Source organism: Halyomorpha halys, unplaced genomic scaffold (genome assembly GCF_000696795.3).
Source record: "Halyomorpha halys isolate HHAL.00 unplaced genomic scaffold, Hhal_1.1 Scaffold908.1, whole genome shotgun sequence".
In the NCBI taxonomy this organism is placed as follows: domain Eukaryota; kingdom Metazoa; phylum Arthropoda; class Insecta; order Hemiptera; family Pentatomidae; genus Halyomorpha; species Halyomorpha halys.
The window spans coordinates 674,194-693,790 of NW_027115706.1; the positions used below are offsets into that span (position 1 = coordinate 674,194).

The 19,597-nt window shown below is 33.5% G+C and overlaps 1 protein-coding gene across 2 annotated transcripts in view; it reads right to left on the bottom strand.

The window, feature by feature from the left end:
- Positions 1-19,597, bottom strand: part of LOC106687019 (CD151 antigen) — a 60,965-nt gene that overhangs the window by 20,027 nt on the left and 21,341 nt on the right. For both annotated transcript variants that reach the window (XM_014430663.2, XM_067052730.1), the window contains exon 3: positions 151-457. In XM_014430663.2, the coding sequence (XP_014286149.1) occupies positions 151-457 (307 nt within the window). The remainder of the gene's footprint in view (positions 1-150; positions 458-19,597) is intronic.

The following is a 19,597-nucleotide window of genomic DNA, read 5'->3' on the forward strand; positions in this document are numbered from 1 at the left end:
TTTTTTATTCCCCCTACCTATACTTGGCAGACTCATCAATTTTGACCAGTAATTATACATAGTTTTCATTAAAGTAATTAAAAATTGGGGTGAGAAAACTGCCTTTTTTCTCCTCTTGTGATCTTGTACTATCATATTTGGAAGGCTTACCTGAGAATTCCGAGAAAACATAGTTTGATAAAAGCGATAACGCAGTAGCCCAGGACGAAGAGGAGATGGGCAGTCTGAGTCAGCCAGGCGAGTATCTTGAGCTCGCAGCGCTCCTGAAAGGCGATCCCCCCATTGAAGCAGCGTACCGCTTCCTGTGTGGGCCGGGGGGTGGGCACCACAGAGGCGGGGGCCGTAGCCGGTGTGCTGGAGCTCACTCGGGAGAGGAAGTCCCGCCGGGCGGCGGCAACGGCTTCCGGCCGGTCACCGCAGCAGCTGTCTGGCAACTTACCATCGCTACCGTAGTCACCTGCAAATTAAAAGAAACATATCGTAAGACATCCAATGGTTTCTGTGCAGTTTGAAATTTATTTATCAAGATTAGGATAGTTTGATAATCTGTAGGATAGCCCCTGTTACCTGTGCTAGTCGGAGTAGGTAAAGTCGTTAAACTCCAAATAACCTGAAATGTAACTGTAAGTGCCGCAACTTGCACCTAGGTATACGAGGAACTTTAAAACGCTTTTACGTGGTTCCTGCTTTCTGACAGGAACGGATCTTGAAATTGTCATAAGGGGGCTTAAAAATAATCTTTACGATGTTGTATATATGATTTAGTTTCCTATTGTTTTGTACATAAGTTCGAATTTTCCGATGCATTTTGATTTTGTATAAAGCCGGGGTGAGAGGTCCCATTTCTTGATTCCTCCCTCTTGCCGCGTACACCGTAAGACCCGACAGACGCTGCGACTGCGATGCCGCCTGATATTGTGTCTATCGTGGCATACAAGCCAAGACCTGCCCTCACTACCACGCCACAGATGATGACAAGCTGGCTAGACGTTTTTCTGGACACCAGACGAAATAGATGGTTTTCATCATTTTCGCCCACCGCTCAACCAGGACGAGGGAAGTGGCTAGAAGACGTGAAAGTGATAACGATAACTTAACTTCCAACAATACACAGAGATAAGCCCTAATTTCTTAATACACGAGACCCCAAGTTTTGTTCTCATATCATATAATCACAATAATTATTAAACTAACGTGCTAACTCATTTGCCCGCTCATGGATTTTATCCTGGTTTCTCGAAAATATATGTCGTAAATGTCTCACAATTCAACCCCCCTTGTTTCACACTAATTAAATACAATTTTAGCATACATACGGGATACCTGGAGTAAGGCACGAACAGATCCCGATGTAAACAATAGGAATCCAGCTCCTTTTTTTTTGGTTCATATGAACTTCTTTTGTATTTACATTTAGGAAGCACATGTCTATTGTCAGTGAACAATGATCCTTACATTGTATCCCAAACCCTCCAATCCCACATCAACACCCTTGAAGAATGGTGCCAAAACTGGAGGATTAAAATAAATTCCAATAAATCCCACCAAATCACATTTACCCTTCGACGTAAACCCATGACCTCTTCCCCTACAATATCCTTTAATAATACCCCACTTATTCCTGTCGAACAGATCCGTTACTTAGGACTACATCTCGACAAACGACTGATATGGAATCCTCATACAAGACTAAAAAGACAAGAAACTGCTCGTAGATTCCGACTAGTGCAACATTTACTAGACAAACGGTCTAAATTGCCAATCCATTACAAAAGACTGATCTACATGACTATTATAAGGCCTATCTGGACATACGGAGTTGAGCTTTGGGGCTCCACTAAACCATCAAATTCCTCCAGAATCCAATCCTTACAGTCCAAAATCCTTCGTAAAATCCTTAATGCTCCTTACTTTGTCACAAATCAAGTCATCCATCAGGACCTCAGTATTCCATATGTTGCCGATTTGGCCAGAACCAGATACCGTTCCTTCCATAATAAACTTCTCAACCACCCAAATCCACTTGTTTCTAACCTGGCTTCTCCTTCATTACCTAATAATCCTCCTAGGCGTCTGAAAAGAAGATGGCCTCGAGATCTTCTCCTCTAGAAATGTTTTTGGAGTTCTATCAATGGGTAGATTCTCCACATGTTTTTATCATGTCACTATGTCACCTACAGCAAATTTACTTGTTGTATATATGTGTATACAGTTGTAAATATCAATAAATAAATTATTAATAAAAAAAAAAAAAACATTTAGGAAGAATAAGTTTCGAAAAAAAAATCAGATGCCGTGCGCGCATCACATATCTTTCGCTTACCATCCTACTTAAATTTCAAATTAATCTTCGCTCTTCGGAGAACGGACATTTCTATATTCCTCACTGTGACAATACTGCTTTTAATTTCTTGTCAGAGAATTTTAACATCTTCCTTTTGCAAAAAGTATGGCAAAAATATAATAGTTTACTAATATTTATATTCTGTTCTTAACCTTTTATTCAATGCTAATTTTTTATAGAATCAATGTTGAAAATACTAAGAATGATTTTATGGAGTTAATTAATTGTAATTTCAGCTGAAACGCTGAATAACTCTGTTGGCATGAAAATATTGTTCAATAGGTTGAACAAAAAAAAAAAGGTTTAACAATCAAACTCATTTTAGAACAGAACTTTTATTTTACCGATACTTTATTTAGTTAATTGTATTTAGGGTTCTCAAAAGTGTATTTACGTCGAAAGCTCGAATTCGATCATTTTCACGATCCTTGCTATTTATTCCAAAAATTAAAACTGTTTTTTCCATTAGGGAAGAGAGGCGCAGCCCTTCTCCTTGTGGAATTGCAAGGGTACAAGTAATCCCAAGTTATTTTAGGTTGCTGATATGTATTTACATACATTTATTTATATTTACATCTCTTTAACATAACGTTACACAATATCTAATTTGAAACCATTTAGTTACATTAAGAAAGATATTAGAATCATTTACAAAAAATTAACAATGTCCTTATGTTGAACACCAAACGCAGTTCTGGTATCGGAAACAAGATGGCATCCCAATAATTAGATTAATTCGCTCTGGTTTGAGATACAGCTGTGAATTTATTAGACAATCCTAAGGAAAAAATATAAAACCTCATTTTTTTAACTACTGATAACTGTTTATGGGTAAGAACTTCCTAATTATATATTCTAAGTTATTCCTCATTATGCCAGATCTTTATTTTTTAAGTTCACAATTTTGATGGGCCATTTCTAAGAAAACATCCTAAGTTCTTTCTCAACTTTATTATAGCACAAAGTTTACTTCAAGTTTACTGTATTATGGGGGATTTTATTTGCCGATTCCATGATTTTTTTTCCAATTTCCAATAAAGATATTATGACCTATGCTTCTGCAGCTGTCTTATCCAGATCCTTACCTTATGGAGTACAAAAATACAAGTGGAAATTAATGCGGGTACTGATGAATATATAATATGACATTAATATAAAAGTTTACATTGAAATGTAGTTATAGGTTTAGATATATATCACTATATTATTACAAATAATATTATTACCTACTGATACATTATTTATATATAATATAACAAGATTAATATAGATTTAATTTTAATGTTTACGTATTTAATATAATTTTCCCATACCATTACAATATTATTACATATCATTAGCTACTATATCATTATTTTTTTGTCTCGGTTGCATTGTACTTACTCACAGAGCGAAAGTTTTTGAAGTTGAACATTTTACTTTGACTTACCTGCATATACATGAAAAATATAGGAACGGAAAGTATTGTAATCCAGAAAAATTTCGAATTCCAGTTTTCGACGGAAATAAACGTTTTGAGGTCTCTTGAGTCAAAATAAAAAATTCTCGCGTAATGGTCTGTTTGTGGATATGGTCAGGCTGGCTCAAAAACTGAGCTCATTCCTCAACGGTCAAATATTTTCTGTTAGAATAAATAACAAAAATTCTACCCTCAGATAGATGCTGGTACTCCACAAGGTTCAGTACTTTCTCCCATTCTGTTAAACTTCTACCTTCACATCAGTCCACACACACCTCCATAGCTATGACTAGTAACTAGACAATGCATCAGTGTTCTCTTAACATGATGACATAATAATCGCTAGAAACACTTTGCCAAGTCACCTTAATAATCAAGAACAATACTTCATTAAATGGATGATTAGTCTGAACATTGGAACAGTGGAGGCGATAGAGGATTACATCAAAAAACGGTTCATGAAGTTCCACTTCCATTCACCGACAGTTAGAGGAACAGTGGCCTACAACTTGGGAAACCAATCCTCAACCTGAAGACTGGAGCCCAGGCTGCTGCAGGACATTCTGATATTAATTTTATTATTCAGCCTGGCCGATCTGGTATTAAATCAATTTTTAAAAAATAGCTCGAAGAGGAAAAGTCGTTTTTCATTCATGGAAATTAAATTACATATTTAGAGGCAGATGGGTTATAGCTGGGGTGTTCGATACAACCGGCTGGTCAGAAGTGTCCGTTTTTACGATCGGTTTTTGATTGTAAACCTACCGACTGCCCTACAGATTCTTTTAATAATGTTACTCTTACCCTGTCGAACAGACCCGCTACCTTGGACTACAATTGGAGAAACGATTAACCTGGAATCCTCACACGAGACTGAAAAGACAGGAAACTGCACGTCGATTTCGACTATTACAGCACTTACTAGACAAACGGTCTAAAATTCCAAACACATTACAAAAGACTGATAATATCAAACATAAACACAAATAAAATCATAGATAAAGACCTTAATGGTCCCTATGTAACCGATCTAGCCCGAACCAGATATCACTCCTTCCATTATAAACTCCCTAACCACTCAAACCCTCTAGTTTCTAACCTTGCATGCTCTTCCATTCTTGACAATCCTCCGAGGCGCCTGAAAAGAAGATGGCCACGAGACCAGCTACTGTAAAATGTTATTAGAGTGCTACCAATGGGTAGTTTCTCTACACGTCTGTAACACTCCATTTTAACTAGGATCATATTTACTAAATGTATTATGTAATATACAGTTGTAAATTTCAATAAAGATATTAAAAAAATATTTTGATTAAACTCGGTATGTTAATGAACGATTGGATGTTCTTTAATATCAGCTTGATCTTATCTTCATTGAAATAGTTTGAGAGGACATAAATGCCGAATTTCCAAAATGCCTTCCTTTAATTTTATTTTGTTATTTAATTATTTGAAATAATTAACCATCTCAATTTTTTACTGGTTGTAAAAACTGGAAAAATATTGATAGTTAAGCAAATATGAGGAAATATATTTGTTTTCAGGTTGAAAACACATTTACGGAAATAGTAGTTTTACTATGGAGGTGTTAAATACCGTTGAAAAGCCATACGTTTTAGAAAAAAAAATGTTTAAAATAGCAAATCGTAGAACGTAATGGAGAAAGACAAAAAACTCTTAAAAAGAAGGTCCGCTTTATTACGAGTTCTAACTGTTGGACGTATGGGCAGTTTCATCTCTTAATTACGTCTGCTCATCTCCATAGCTATTAAATAATAACTTTTTTTGAATTTCACGTATTTTAATACTAGTGATGCGATTGAGAGAGAAGCCCCAGGATCTTCCGGAGTCTTTCGGAGGAAGAGCTCAGTTCGGAGTTGCTCCAGGCTGAATGTAAATATTGTATACACGCATGATTGTGTTTAAGATATTATTTTACTTTAATTTTTTTTTTTTTATTAATTCATATTTTTTTATTTCTTTTATATTTCTTATTTTGTTATTATTTAATTTATATATCTATAAGTATAGTATGGATGAGCTCTATCATCCATATTAACATTTATACGATAATCCATCATCCAAAGAATGAATAATATAAAAATATTTGTTCTGAAGTGGGCAGGGATTAATTTCAATTCAAGTTGTAATTGATTTCGTTATACGTGCATATCATTAGATTTTTAATATTTATTTCAGATATTCAGTTAAGTATATTTTGCATTACGATAAGAATAGAAAACCACGGTATAACAGAAAAAAAATTGCTGCTACAGCATTTTGGCTTTGGACCAATGGTATATTTACTTTAGTATTATGTCTTGTATTAATTAGTTTAAGAAACGCATGGTGTGTAGATGACAGAAATGAATTCAACTCTAGTTAGGACTTACAACTAAGAATATATTCAGATAGGCAACAATTTTCAGTATTTTACACATGAAAACTTTGGAATGGGCTGCTGAATGCCAACTCATGCATAAATACAACTTGTATTAAATTCCCTAGATGAAAATCTTATCATGGCGTGTTGCTAACAGTCTTCTAGGCAGTGATCTTAATTTAATACCTTTCTTTTTTTTATTACTATTTTATTTTTATCTATCAACTCATCTCTTTGAATTTCGAAGGCTGCGCGAACAGTGAATGTCCTTGTGAAGTTTCATGGATTCAAGGAAGTCCTGACTATCTTGCCCTAACTTAACTTCGACTGGCTCTCAAAGTGGTTAAGGGAGAATCCCGGGGATTTCCAGGAATTCCACTTTGCCTGCCTTTTGTGGGTGGAGGAAATGGTTTCAGATATCTCAAGGCTGGTTCTGAACTATCTGGAATAAAGTGATTATAAACATTTTTTATTTTGGGTGTACAGTTTTTTTGCCGTGCTCACTATCGATAGGCTTTGCACTCATGCAGAAATTTAAAAAAAAATTAAGTCCCCAGACCGAAAATTTTCACCCACATTTTGCCTTTTTTTATATCGAGGAACAAATTTGATTCCTTGTCTGTCTGTTGTCAAATTTGTATTCGGGCATCCAATTTTGAATATTTTTTTTTAAAAATTGAGGGTGAGTATCTAGTTGGTTCCATATAGATTTCATCAAGATTTCCTACCCTTTTTTTCGATTATGCTTGCTTACGCGTATTTACCTCTCCACAACTTTGTTTCGAAAACGACCCAATATGGTCTATATTCGATGAAAAGATGAAGGTTAGTGTTGAAACATTTTTTTTCCACAACCCACGGCTCCTGGGCCTATTTGTGATATCCCTGCCTTAGGCAGATCCATTCCACTCCCTTATAATGAATGCCATATGATAAATGAAGGGCTAAGTTGTAAGTATATATATTTAGATTTAGGTTTTAGATATAAGTCTTATATATATTGTAATTTAAAATTTAGAAGGTTGGGGGTAAAAATGTAATCGGAATTGAACCTTCAAGTTCGCTTTGCCTTATTATTTTGAGTTTTTTACTGCATTGTCCTCATCTCGTTGTAGCCATTTGTAGTTTTTGCTACAGAGAAGAAAAGCACTCTTAGAGGACATGTGTTACTGACCTGACAGCTTGGCAATTGGTCCAGAGCCATCCAATCTTAGAAGTAGGTAACCGGGGGAAAGTCCATTCGATAAGGAGACTACTGGTAGTTATTGACTTTAACAACATTGAACATATTGTATGTTTATTATATATTGAAACATATTTTATGTTAAAAATATTATGTTGGTATTAATTTATGGTAGCAATATATTTGTTCATAACTATAAAAACCAAATTTGTATTTGAATGAACTATTGTTTATTTTTTTTTGTAAGATAATATCGTAACGTAATCAAACAAATAAGCCACCTTCTATGAACTTTTGCTAAATTTATTATATAATTTTGAAAGATATTTCCTTAAATTTTTAAGTAAAAATCATACCATCAAAAACGGAGTTTATGTAACCGATGGGATATTGAATACCGGGGCCATGTTGAAGACGTCAGTTGCTGAGGCAACCTAAAGTGTCAGTAACATAAATGATCAATCTCTTACGTAAATGAAAAGAGTTTTATTTCTTTTTCTGTTCTTCTTTAGGTTGTATTACATTTCAATGTAAATAATCAGTCGGTTTCACTATAATATTTCTTTATTTAATGAATTTAATGTAAGTAAATATGCTATATAATTAATAAGATATGAAAATGACTTCATTGGAAGCACTCTAATGATGTTTTTATTCTTTTTTGACGTATCGAATAAACATTAGGAACCGGTTTGGTAAGGTTAGAAACCTAACCATGATTCATGTGTGGAAAAAGAGTTTAATGGAATGAAAGGTTTCTAGTTTGCGCTAAATCCGCAATATATTAAATGTGAAGCCTATAATTTTATTTATGATATAATTTAGCGTTGACGAGTTTGCATGGGTAGCATTAACACTTTTGAAATGGATTAGGGAATTGTATGACCCAGGCTTATATCTAGTAAATGTATAAGTGATGCCGTTGTTGCTGAGGAGGTCGAGGTATCAACTTGGCAATCACTTCTCTGCTGCTGGACGGGTTGAATTTTATTTCATAGCGGTCCCACGGAATGAGAACTCAACTCTCCCACTCTGGTTAAAATTAATTAGTTACCTGTGTAATAACCGCCTTCTCTCTCCCTATGAGTTAATATAAACGGATGAGCATCGTTTATTGTTTGTCCTTGTAAAAAAATGTTACTTTAGTTAGACTCTTGACGTAATTTAACCAAAGGTATCAAAAATTCAAGTTGGATATTATGAATTAACGAACACTTAAAGATTTACTTTTATTATTAAATAAAATGTTATATCAACATGAAACGTAATATTAGAAAATAGGAATCGGTAGGTCAGGACTAAGTTACGTCATGTCTAGTTGTTACAGCTTAATGAATGTTGCTTAATTGCATGACAATTAACCAAGAATATTGACTTTTTAAGATGACATTAACTTTCATTTGTTTGAAAAAATCAATTTTCGAGATATATTGTTTCATAAAAGCTGTATGCATTCTCGTCTTCAATATATTTAATAATCTGTGTGTTTTGGCTTTGTTAAAGAATCTATGCTCAATTTTAATATTCTAAATCATGATTATATTTTTAATAAAGCTTATTATTTTATTTGAATAATCCCAGTTAAACTTTGAAGTACCTTCATTACCTGTACTTGAAGTAACTGAGGGGGTAAGTTACTAACAAGATAATTTTTTATTTGGAAAGATGTCTGAACGAAATTGGCAAAACTCTTTAGACTAATCAGTTCCCAACCCCTTAAACTTTATCCTCCCTGGCTAAAGTATATCCTACGAGTCGGGAGATATTCCAGTTATTCATACTATGTCAAGGAAAGTGTTGGTTCTTTGGAAAGCGAAAGAAGCTTTGGTACGAACGGATACTTGTCCAATTAAGCTGATCCCTATTATACCTTATTTAAATAAATATATATATACCATAAAATATTATTATTTATTATTATTATATGGGCGACAGACCATGGAGGTCTAAGTCCTCGCGCGATGTATTAGGAAATACATCGTGCATTTCTTGACGTGTAATTTTCGTAGGGTGGGTTCGTCACTCCTACGCCTACTTTTTGTGAGTGCCACCCTTTGGCTAACGGGCCTCACAAGTGCCCAAGGGGAGGCTGTGAATGAATTTTGTATAATCTTATGCTTGTAAAAATCCCGGATGGAGCTGGGCTCGAACTAGTAACCTCAGGATTGGTAGAAAGGCGCGTTTCCACGCTGCTACCGCTGCCCCTTATCATAAAATATCATCAAAAGACGCAGAGATTTTTCGTCATTAATTTTCGAGATCCTTTCTCGGCACCAAGTATCTTCTCAAATCATCTGAAGGATATTTGTGCTTACTATTAAAATATATTTAAACTTTAAAAATTTCTTCCCAGTAAATCTGGTGGAATATGCCTCTATTATGCTTCAACACGCATTCCCAACAAAACAGTGAAAATATCTGAAAAAAAATTGAACAATAAATAAATAAAATGTTGATTGAAGGTGGTAATATGAAACCTAATTTTAATGTTAAACATCTCAATAATTATTCCTTATAATAATATAATAAGTCTCGTACGATTTTCTATGGAACTAAACGATTTCTTTGTGTGCCTTCACTATTGAGTGAATGATTACAACTAATACTTGGTTTAGAATCTGAACTTGGTTTGAAATTATTGAGAATTTGATTTCCAGTTATTCAACCATTTTTGTGAGGTATGTTGAATTAATTACAATGGACAGTGTTGGCAGCTATGTTTGATTATGTATGACTGTACTGAGTTATAGTTTCTCATAATTTGTTAGTTGTTAAAAGATTACTGCTTCTCACATAATTTCTATAGACTCTCATTATTTATCTAATTCAAATCCGTGGTGACTGAATTTTTCCAAAATACTGTAGTTTATAATAAATTAAATAAAGAAATTTTAGGGCTTGATTTTTGGAGGATATTTTTTTTTTGTCGATATCTTGTGTTCAAAAAATTAATTAGTAACTCTTCATAATATTATTAAAATACAATGTAACTACCACTGGACAGCTGAATGTCCGCTCTTCCAAGCCTTATATATATATATATTTTTAATTTTATGCCTTTATATGGAAGAAACGTCAGTTTCAAATAAAGAAAAAATTCTCTAACGTTTAATTTTATATATCCAGTTCTGATTTGTAGCATTTCGTGCAGTTTAGACGGCCTTAAGCCTCTCCTAAGTATTTTGAAAATTGATGGCATCATCCCGAAGTTATTGCAAATTTTTTTTATTAAAGTAAAGTAAAAATTATGAACAAAATTTTCCTTTTTGGATTACTATGAAAATTCGTATCCATAGGTTTTTAGAGGTGAGAAAAATAAATATCAACTTTATTTCTATATAAGAAAATATTTTGTCCCACTTTGCCTTGTCAGTCGGTCCAAATTATTTTAATACTATTATTATGCCATTGTGAAGTAATAGTATACAAATCAATTTGTTTATGGATGTAGAATTACAAACGAATATACTTAATTGTATTAATTGAGTTTAATTTTTTTTTTTTTTTTTCGGCCAAGACTCCCATTGGAGTACTATACTGCCTAACCATGGTTGGGGGTCAAAGTTCTTCATTTTGTGGGACCGCCACGCAATGAAAAAAGTCAACGTTTTTGCTTAATATTTTACTTGGTCCATTTCGCAACGTCACACGGCAGAAACCTGTGTGACATGGGTAGACTATGGATTCAATTCAGATCGTTTCGAAGAAAAAGAACCCTCGGATCTAATATTTTTCGATCTAGTATCACGAAAAAAGTTTTATTGAAATCAATGTTCATCCTACTTGTGTAGTCTCCCCTTGTTAGTTATGAGTCACAGTCGTTTGGTGCTGAAAAATGAGTTTTAGTGTACTTGCTCAGTTACTTTAGGAATCCACCCAAATTTTCAGTTAATGTACTCAAATTAACCTTAAGAGGAATCATATTTTTATATTATTGTTAAATGAAATATTCTATTAGATATTTTTAGAAGAAGTGACAGTTAGAAGATAAACTGAAACTGAAGATGTGGACTTGGAGATCTATCACCAGTTTTCAATCACGATGTTATCTCAGTGGAGACAAATTGGTCTACTTGTTGACAAATGGGATGGTCTCCTAAGAGTTTTTTTCTTTGTTCATTAAAGGTGTTCGTTTTCTTGTGGTCAATATATATATAGTTAAAAACCTCATTGTGCCTTCTTATTGGTTAGTTATTGCTTATAGTTTATGTTTTTGGTAAGTTGAATTAACATTTTTTAAAGTACTACTACGAAGTGCTAGTCTCGCTCGTTGGTCCATATTTTCTTTCCTTTTTAGATCTATTTATCGCCGAAGCATCTTGTATTGATCTATATTTTATTTTAATTTATAAGTGACACTTAAGCTCAACTATTATTATTTATTTATTTATCACCCTACCCTGCTTATTAGACAATTCGGGTGTTCGCAGCAGTGGGTACAACTCATTGCTGCATATGACAAACATTACATAGCTGTGCACACAGCTTGCTCTTGCTATAAAATACCTCTTGCTCTTCTATAGAGACCTTGCTAGTGTAGCTTATTATCTTCTACCCAGGGAGAAGTGAGTAGAGCCCACAGCTTCCTTCCACCCGTACATGAAAGTCTTGTAGTGCGGGTAGTTTTCTTTCTTCATTAGCTCAGGAAGAAGGCTTTCCGTCAAAACATAGAGTCCTGTTTCTCTCATTATCTTGGCTCTCAGTGCTTCACAGGCAGTACAGGGAAGTACGACGTGCTCGGTGGTCTTAGGAACCTCACAAATTGGGCATAGATGATCAATGTTTATATGCCATATTGCGGCGAGCTTAGCTCGGAAACCCCCATGCCCCGTGAGGAACTGTGAGATCCAGTAGTTGGGGAGGACCCACGTTGATTCTAGGCGTGAACCAACGGTAGGAAAGTACTTCCTTAGAGTAGCCACTTTTGAGCAATCCACCCACCGTCGGTCCCGTTCTTGCAAGGTTTCTTTTCGAAGGATCCTCTTCCATCTATTAGGGCTTTCACCAATACGCGCTTGGAGGTTCTCCGGTAAATCCGCCAGAACTGTTTTTACCTAGCGATTTATTATAGGATCTAGTCATTTGCATTTATGTAGTTACCCCCAAAATATACGACTGCGAGTCCTGGGCTCTAACAGGCAGCAGGATCGACAGATTTGAACGGAAAGTCCTCCGTGCAATTACAAGAGCGATCTAGGATCAGAGCCTTAACACACGGAGGAGAAGAATAGACAGTTAACTGCTTGCAGAGACTGATCAGTCAATATCTCATGATATGAAGGCAAGGAGATTAAGATTTGCGGGACATGTGGCTCGAAGTAATCCTTCAGGGGGCCTCTACAGAATAATGACTGTATAGTTGGCAAGAGATCACGCGGGAGGCCAAAAACCAGATGTATAGAAAAAATTGACAAAGATGCGAAAGAGCATTCAGAAACTGTAAAGCAGTAGCCCAAGAAGGCTAGTTCTTAGCGTGGGCGGCCTATGATCAACAATGTCTATGAGCTAACCGAAAAAAATATATATTAACAACACACGCACTTTTTCTTATGCTTCTGGTAAGAGTACCTTACTTAAACATACTAATTCATAAATATGGTATTTCTTTTCTTTACTTCCCTCTTACTATGACCCTAAAATATTTATTCAAAGTACCAGGAATTTAATTTTTCGTGAGTTTATTGAGAGTAGCTGATTAATTTGTATTATGAGGCTTAAATCGAGGAAAATTTGAGAAACCGTTTATTAGTTTTCATCCTAGGGGTAGTTAAACAATTTTTAAAAAATACTTTCTTTGTTTTTTCTGTTTTGTTATATTAAAAAAAAATTTATCAAATGTAATACCTTTGGCCAGTATTTAATGCTGTTCATGCTATTTAGTCATAATATATTTTTATTAATTTATCTTAAGCACAAATGTTACCACCTTTACAATAATCAGTAGAACGCAAATGCTTCGTAATTGTTTAGTATTTGATTAATTCCTATTCGATTTAGTGTTTAATCAAATCAAATACATTCTAAATACTTACTTTACGAATTATTCGGATGATTTATGAATAAATTTGAGTATAATTTTGAGTCAGTGAGTTGTGTCCCGTATGAAAGAAACTCACGATATGGCTGAAAAGGGGCTAGAACCATTTGTCACATTTGAACGCCTAGTGTGCTCTTTCCACTCACTTCTGTTGTCTCCTCTTACTCTTTATTTTGGGCTAACTCTATTTGAACATGATTTATCACCTTGCAGGTTCATTTAACCTAAACTAATAAAAGCTTAAGTCGTGGTTCCTTAATTTTATTCCAAAAGAGGTGTTTGAAGAGTAATAATATCTTTATTAAATTCAACTAAATAAAGAGAAATAATGGTGACATATAGTTCCAAAAAGTAGTATTTTTTTTTTTTATATATACCAGAAATATTATTTTGAAAATGAATTTTTGAGATTAGTTAATTTAATTTATTTTTACAGATAGATTGTAGTAATTTTAAAACGTAGTTTATGCCACGTTAGTCCTAATATAAATTATTATTAACATAAATTCCAGGAAGCTAAAAGGCACTTAAGGAGGATGGGAAAAAAAAGAAGGAATTTTTTCTATGCCCGTACTGAACATGGTTTTTTGAAAAAAAAAATTAACATTTTACTTATAAATTACTTAACATTATACTTAAGTAAATTACATAAATTTGTCTTTAGAAGTTTAGCAATTAGCAGTTAGTCCAATATTCCGTGCTGTATCTTCACTAATATTGGTCCGATAGAGAGTTTAGAATTTTTTTAGTATTCTATTTACGTATCTGCTTTTCAAATGCCCATGTATAACTTGATATTTTATATACGAAAAATTAAAGGGCTTTAAGTAAAAGACTTCAACGATGTTACTTCATCATTCGGGGCGAAAGCATAAAAAAGAAAAAGAAGCTCAAAAAAATAATCGCACTACAACGCATATAGACCAATAGCCAAAAATGCTTTCTTTTTTTTTTAACTAAGGAGTCTATCCGAAAACGGATGGATCCATTGAAAAAGATTTGGCACTGACTGGCAATTTGAACAGATAACAGTATTCTCCTTTTTTAGGTGGCTAGTAAAATAATAATTAAAACCCCTTCTTTCTGGTGATTAACTATCGCCTAATTTTTCCTTATAGCTTTTCTACTGTTTGGGGATTACTCCCCTTCCCCTCACATTTGAATAGAAATTCAAGATTCTGTCATCTAATGGCACCTAAATGAAGCAGTAGGCTTCAGAGAAGAGTAAACAGCGTCTTTAAGAGTTTTTTGGCTAAGATCAGCAATGCACCACGAGTAAATAAACTACACCCCACTCAGGCAGAGGGACGAAAGGCAAGATGAAAGAGGGAGGATAACATCATTGAAGAATAATACTTCAATCAAAGAAGTTTAATCATCAAGTAACCTACAACATTTATTATTTCTTACAACCCCATTACAATCCACAATCAAAATTAAATACTAACTCTATTGTACAACCTTTTGCCTACTCCCACATAACCATGTGTATAAATTAAAAATAGAAGCTTATATCCTTATATCACCATTTTTCATTCATTTTGAATTCAATAATTCACTCCACTTAATTTATTAGAATTACCAGCATATTACAATATCCCCCAACTTTTACTCCGGGAAATGTCTAAATTATACATCTACTAATGGCTTGAAACTGGACAGAACATTATTATTATGCAACAAATGTGCTGAAATCATACAGGACCTTATTATTATGCAACAAATGTGCTGAAACCAGACGGGACATTATTATTATGCAACCAATGTGCTGAAACTAGACGGGACATTATTATTATGCAGCAAATGTGCTGAAATCATACAGGACCTTATTATTATGCAACAAATGTGCTGAAACCAGACGGGACATTATTATTATGCAACAAATGTGCTGAAACTAGACGGGACATTATTAATATGCAACAAATGTACTGAAACAAGACGTTGCAGCTTATTTTAATTGATACTTTTGTCTTAACTTAAACAATATGAATACAGAGCAAAATATTAGTTTTCAATTAGTAAAAAAAGAGTAATTGAATTTATCCTACTCTTAAGTTATAAAATAATAGAACTATGAAATTTAAGGTATCTCAGAGTTTTTGTAGGAGGTTATTGCAAGTGTTTGGTGAAAATCGGAGGAGAGGCAGAAAGCCCTTTATTAGGACATAAGTATTTGTTCGACCCTCAGAAGTGTACTCGGTGTACACTGTGGTGTGAAGACAAGAGAGAACGTTATATTGTACAAACATTCGAGTATTTCATAGTTGTTAGATTTGAAATTAAATATCTGCCTGGGTTTATTTTTGTTACTTAGTTAGTTTATTCTGCCTATTGTCTTTTTATTTTAATTATGTAATAAATTTTAGTAAATGAATCGATTATTTTAGGAACAGCATATGTAACCCTCGTATTCTATTGTTGTGAATGTGGTTTTGCTTTTTGTCTGTTTAATTTTAGTAAATGAATTGATTATATCAGAAACGACGCTGGTGTCAATTTTAGGATTTTGAGGGAATCGCAAATTACTATTTTGTAGAAAAAGTTTAAGCGGCATTGGTGTATTTACAAAATAAATTAAAAGTCTTCAGATTATTATTATGAATGAATGTATAATTTTAGGCTGTCAGTCTAAAACAGATTTGTTTTGTATTATGCGTATGAACAGCCTAGCTGAAAAATGGAAAATTATAAAAAAGCAAATTTTGTTATTCTGAAAGTATTTATATAAGATATACTTATTATACTAACTACTTTCTTATATAACATTGGTAAGATGGGGATGTTGCAGTATATTTTTCGCTGAAATCAACTTTAGTGCTCACTTACCATTATGGTACTACGTGACGGCCGTGAGGGTTGGGGCGTAGGTCTCAGTTTGCTCGGTTCGGAACGTTGTGGGTTCTGGGGCTGTTAATATTCATTTTTCGGCGGTCCCGAAAAATGAACCTTGACGCTGCCGGTTAGTACGCGGCGGTAACTCAGGTAGCCGCCAGGGGTTGGCATAAAGGACAACTTGCCGGATTTGTTCTCCCCACCAAATAATATTATGGTGTTACCAAACAAAAGAGACACTGCTCAAAATTTGTGTCTTTAAGAAATTTAAATGGTTAGACCCGTAACATTTCAAAATGCTGCAAGCTCTCTGGAATGAAATAAACCAGAAGACACGACAGATATTTGACCAGAAACATTTATTTAAAAAAAAAAGTAGAAAAGTAGAGGGTCACTGATTTAAACGAAAGTTGTATTGAACTCTTTATATCCAAAAATATTAAACATGATGTTCATTTAAATAGCAAATTTTTCGTACTTCAGAGTAGACAGAGGTTTTATAAGCAATACATTCAAAATGCTCTATATTTGTTAATAATTGTCAATATTCAATTTTTTTTAATTTAGGTTATTTCATTACTTATCCTATTGTCTCATATTGAGTGCATGAAAAATATTATACAACACAATAAAAATATGTGTAAATGTATACATTTTGAGTTATGAGGCAATAATTTTTAATTTTGATCATAACTTTTTTCTACTGAATATATATTGGATTTATACATTACAAGACAACCTTTCCAAGACGACACCAAAGATTTTGAAAAAATCAACGTGTAAATTGGTCTAGTACTTTCAGATCATAGATAAGTAACAATTGAACAATAAATTTTCATTTATATTGATTTAATTAAATTATTGGAACAAGAACGAAAAAAGTTAACTGAATTATTCATTTTATTGAAGAACCCTGAATGACCTTGACTACAGTCGTGTCTACTAAAATAATTAATAAAGTTTGATAAATTTGCTTAATAATTTTAATTTAAAAATTAAAAAAAAAAAAGGATATATCTAAATAGTTAGTTACAAAATGTGAAAAGGTTTTGTTTACATTTTACTTAGTATTTGTCTGAGTGCGATTCCAGGGATCTTTCATGACTACATTCATTTTAAAGAGTATTAGCGAGCGATTCACAATACTGAGAACGGAAATAAAACAAGAGTTCTTGACTGGGATAATAAAAACAGGAAAGTTCCACAGAAGCTTTTGTGCAAAGTTAAAAAAGAGAGAAGGAGTCTCCTTGGTCCTAAACTAGTTTCCTACAGAAGCTATTTTCATTCCTTTCTAAAGAAATAGTAAAACATTTTAATCCTGAACAACAAAACTTATCCTAGTACAATAGTAAATAATATTTAAAATAAGACAAAAATAAATATTGGATAGTTGAATATATATTGGACAAGTTGGTATACACGGGGTCGAATACCTTTACTCCAAATAAAATGTAATCTTGAAATAATTGCCATTTATCCCTTGTTCTGATCTCCGCTATTTTATAATTTTTACTTTCACTTCATACGGAATATGTTGTAAAGGAAAGTGTTGCGACCGTTATTTGGAAAAAATTGGAATTCTAGTTTTGGACAGAAATACAGGTTTTGAAGTTCCCTATGTCCTAAAACCATGTCTCAAAAAATGGTCTGTGTGTAAAATGGATAACTAAAAGGAAAAACCGAAAATATAGACTTTGGATTCGAACCGGAAAAGGCGAAACCGTACAATGTTTCCCGATCGCATTACGGCTACGTCAATTTTAGTTAAACTGTTGTATTTTTGGAAGCAACAAAACTTATGTTCGTTATTCACACTTCGAGAAAAATTTTTTTTATTTGAAAAGGCCAGATAGGCCTTGTTATTGTCATGTAGATCAGTCTTTTGTAATAAATTGGAAGTTTAGACCGTTTGTCCAGTAAGTGCTGTAATAGTTGAAGTCGACGTGCAATTTCCTTTCTTTTCAGTCTTGTGTGAGAATTCCTAGTTAGTTGTTTGTCCAGATGTGGTCCAAGGTAGTGGATCTGTCCTACAGGGATAAGAGCAACATTATTAATGTATACTGTAGGGCAGTCGACAGGTTTATGACAAAGGGTAAAGATGATTTTGTGAGATTTATTTTTATTCTCTAATTTTTGCATTATTCTTCGAGGGCTGTGATATAGGGATGGAGAGTTTGGGATGCAATCAAAGGGTTATTATCAACTGTGAGCATACATGTGTCATCGGCATACGAAGTGAGGATAGTGTTACGATTTGTTGGGGTATCAGTCGTATAGACGGTATAGAGGATGGGACCGAGGATACTACCTTGAGGAACACCAACGGATAGAGAGTAGAGGGATGAATAGGAACGATTGTGGTTTACTTGGAATAATCTATAAATAAGAATGGAAGGAATGATGAGATAGTATGAAGTAGGTAGTACTTTACGGAGTTTGAGCAGTCCCGGGTATCAGTCGAGAAACACTAAAATATGAATTTTTATAGTGAAAATAAAAATAAAATTTTTTGTTCATAACTTTCGCGTTCTCAGTTCTTCGATTTTTTTTTTCTGGAAAATCACAAAAATTGCAATAACTTTAACAGGAGTTCACTAATTTATACAAACTTTGGGGTCCCCCATCATCCCCAGTATTATTGGATGAGATACAAACTTTTAAATAGATTTAAATATTAATATAATATTTATTCCCTAAACTTATTTATATATTAAATTATTTCTTTTAACTTATTTATTAGTTTAAGTATTTCCTTCTTTTGGTTTTTTTTTTAAATCTATACATTATTTTTTTTTGTAAACTGATCTAATGCTGTGACTATTATATCTTTGGTTTGATTTTACATTGGTATATAATGATAAATTCGTTTAATTTGTTTATCGAATCGAACGTTGGTGGGGATCAATGGAGAGGGGAGGTGAGGTCTGAGACAGCAAAATAGGGGAAAGCAAATTTTCAAATGAAATGAAATAGTTTAATAGAAAAATATTTGTATTTAGTATATAGACGAGTATTGATTGTAAAAGCAAAAGGTAGGAAAAAAAATTACTGTTGTAACATGTAAATATATTGTAAATGTATTGTATATATATGTCTGATCATGGATTGATAGGTATGCTGTGTATTGTTGCAACCCAATGTATTTGGGCACCATGGCTAAATAAAGAATTTCTCTACAACTTTAAAGTTTGAAGGCCAGTGACTAAGTTTATAAATTGGTCATTGCTATGGTTATATATTTAAAAATTTGATAATTTGATGCTAAATAGGGGGACGCTGTATCCCTGAAACTTTTAAGACAAAAATTAATTAATTAAGCACTATTGTTTTTTTTAAATTTTTAACTGAAGTCAGAATTA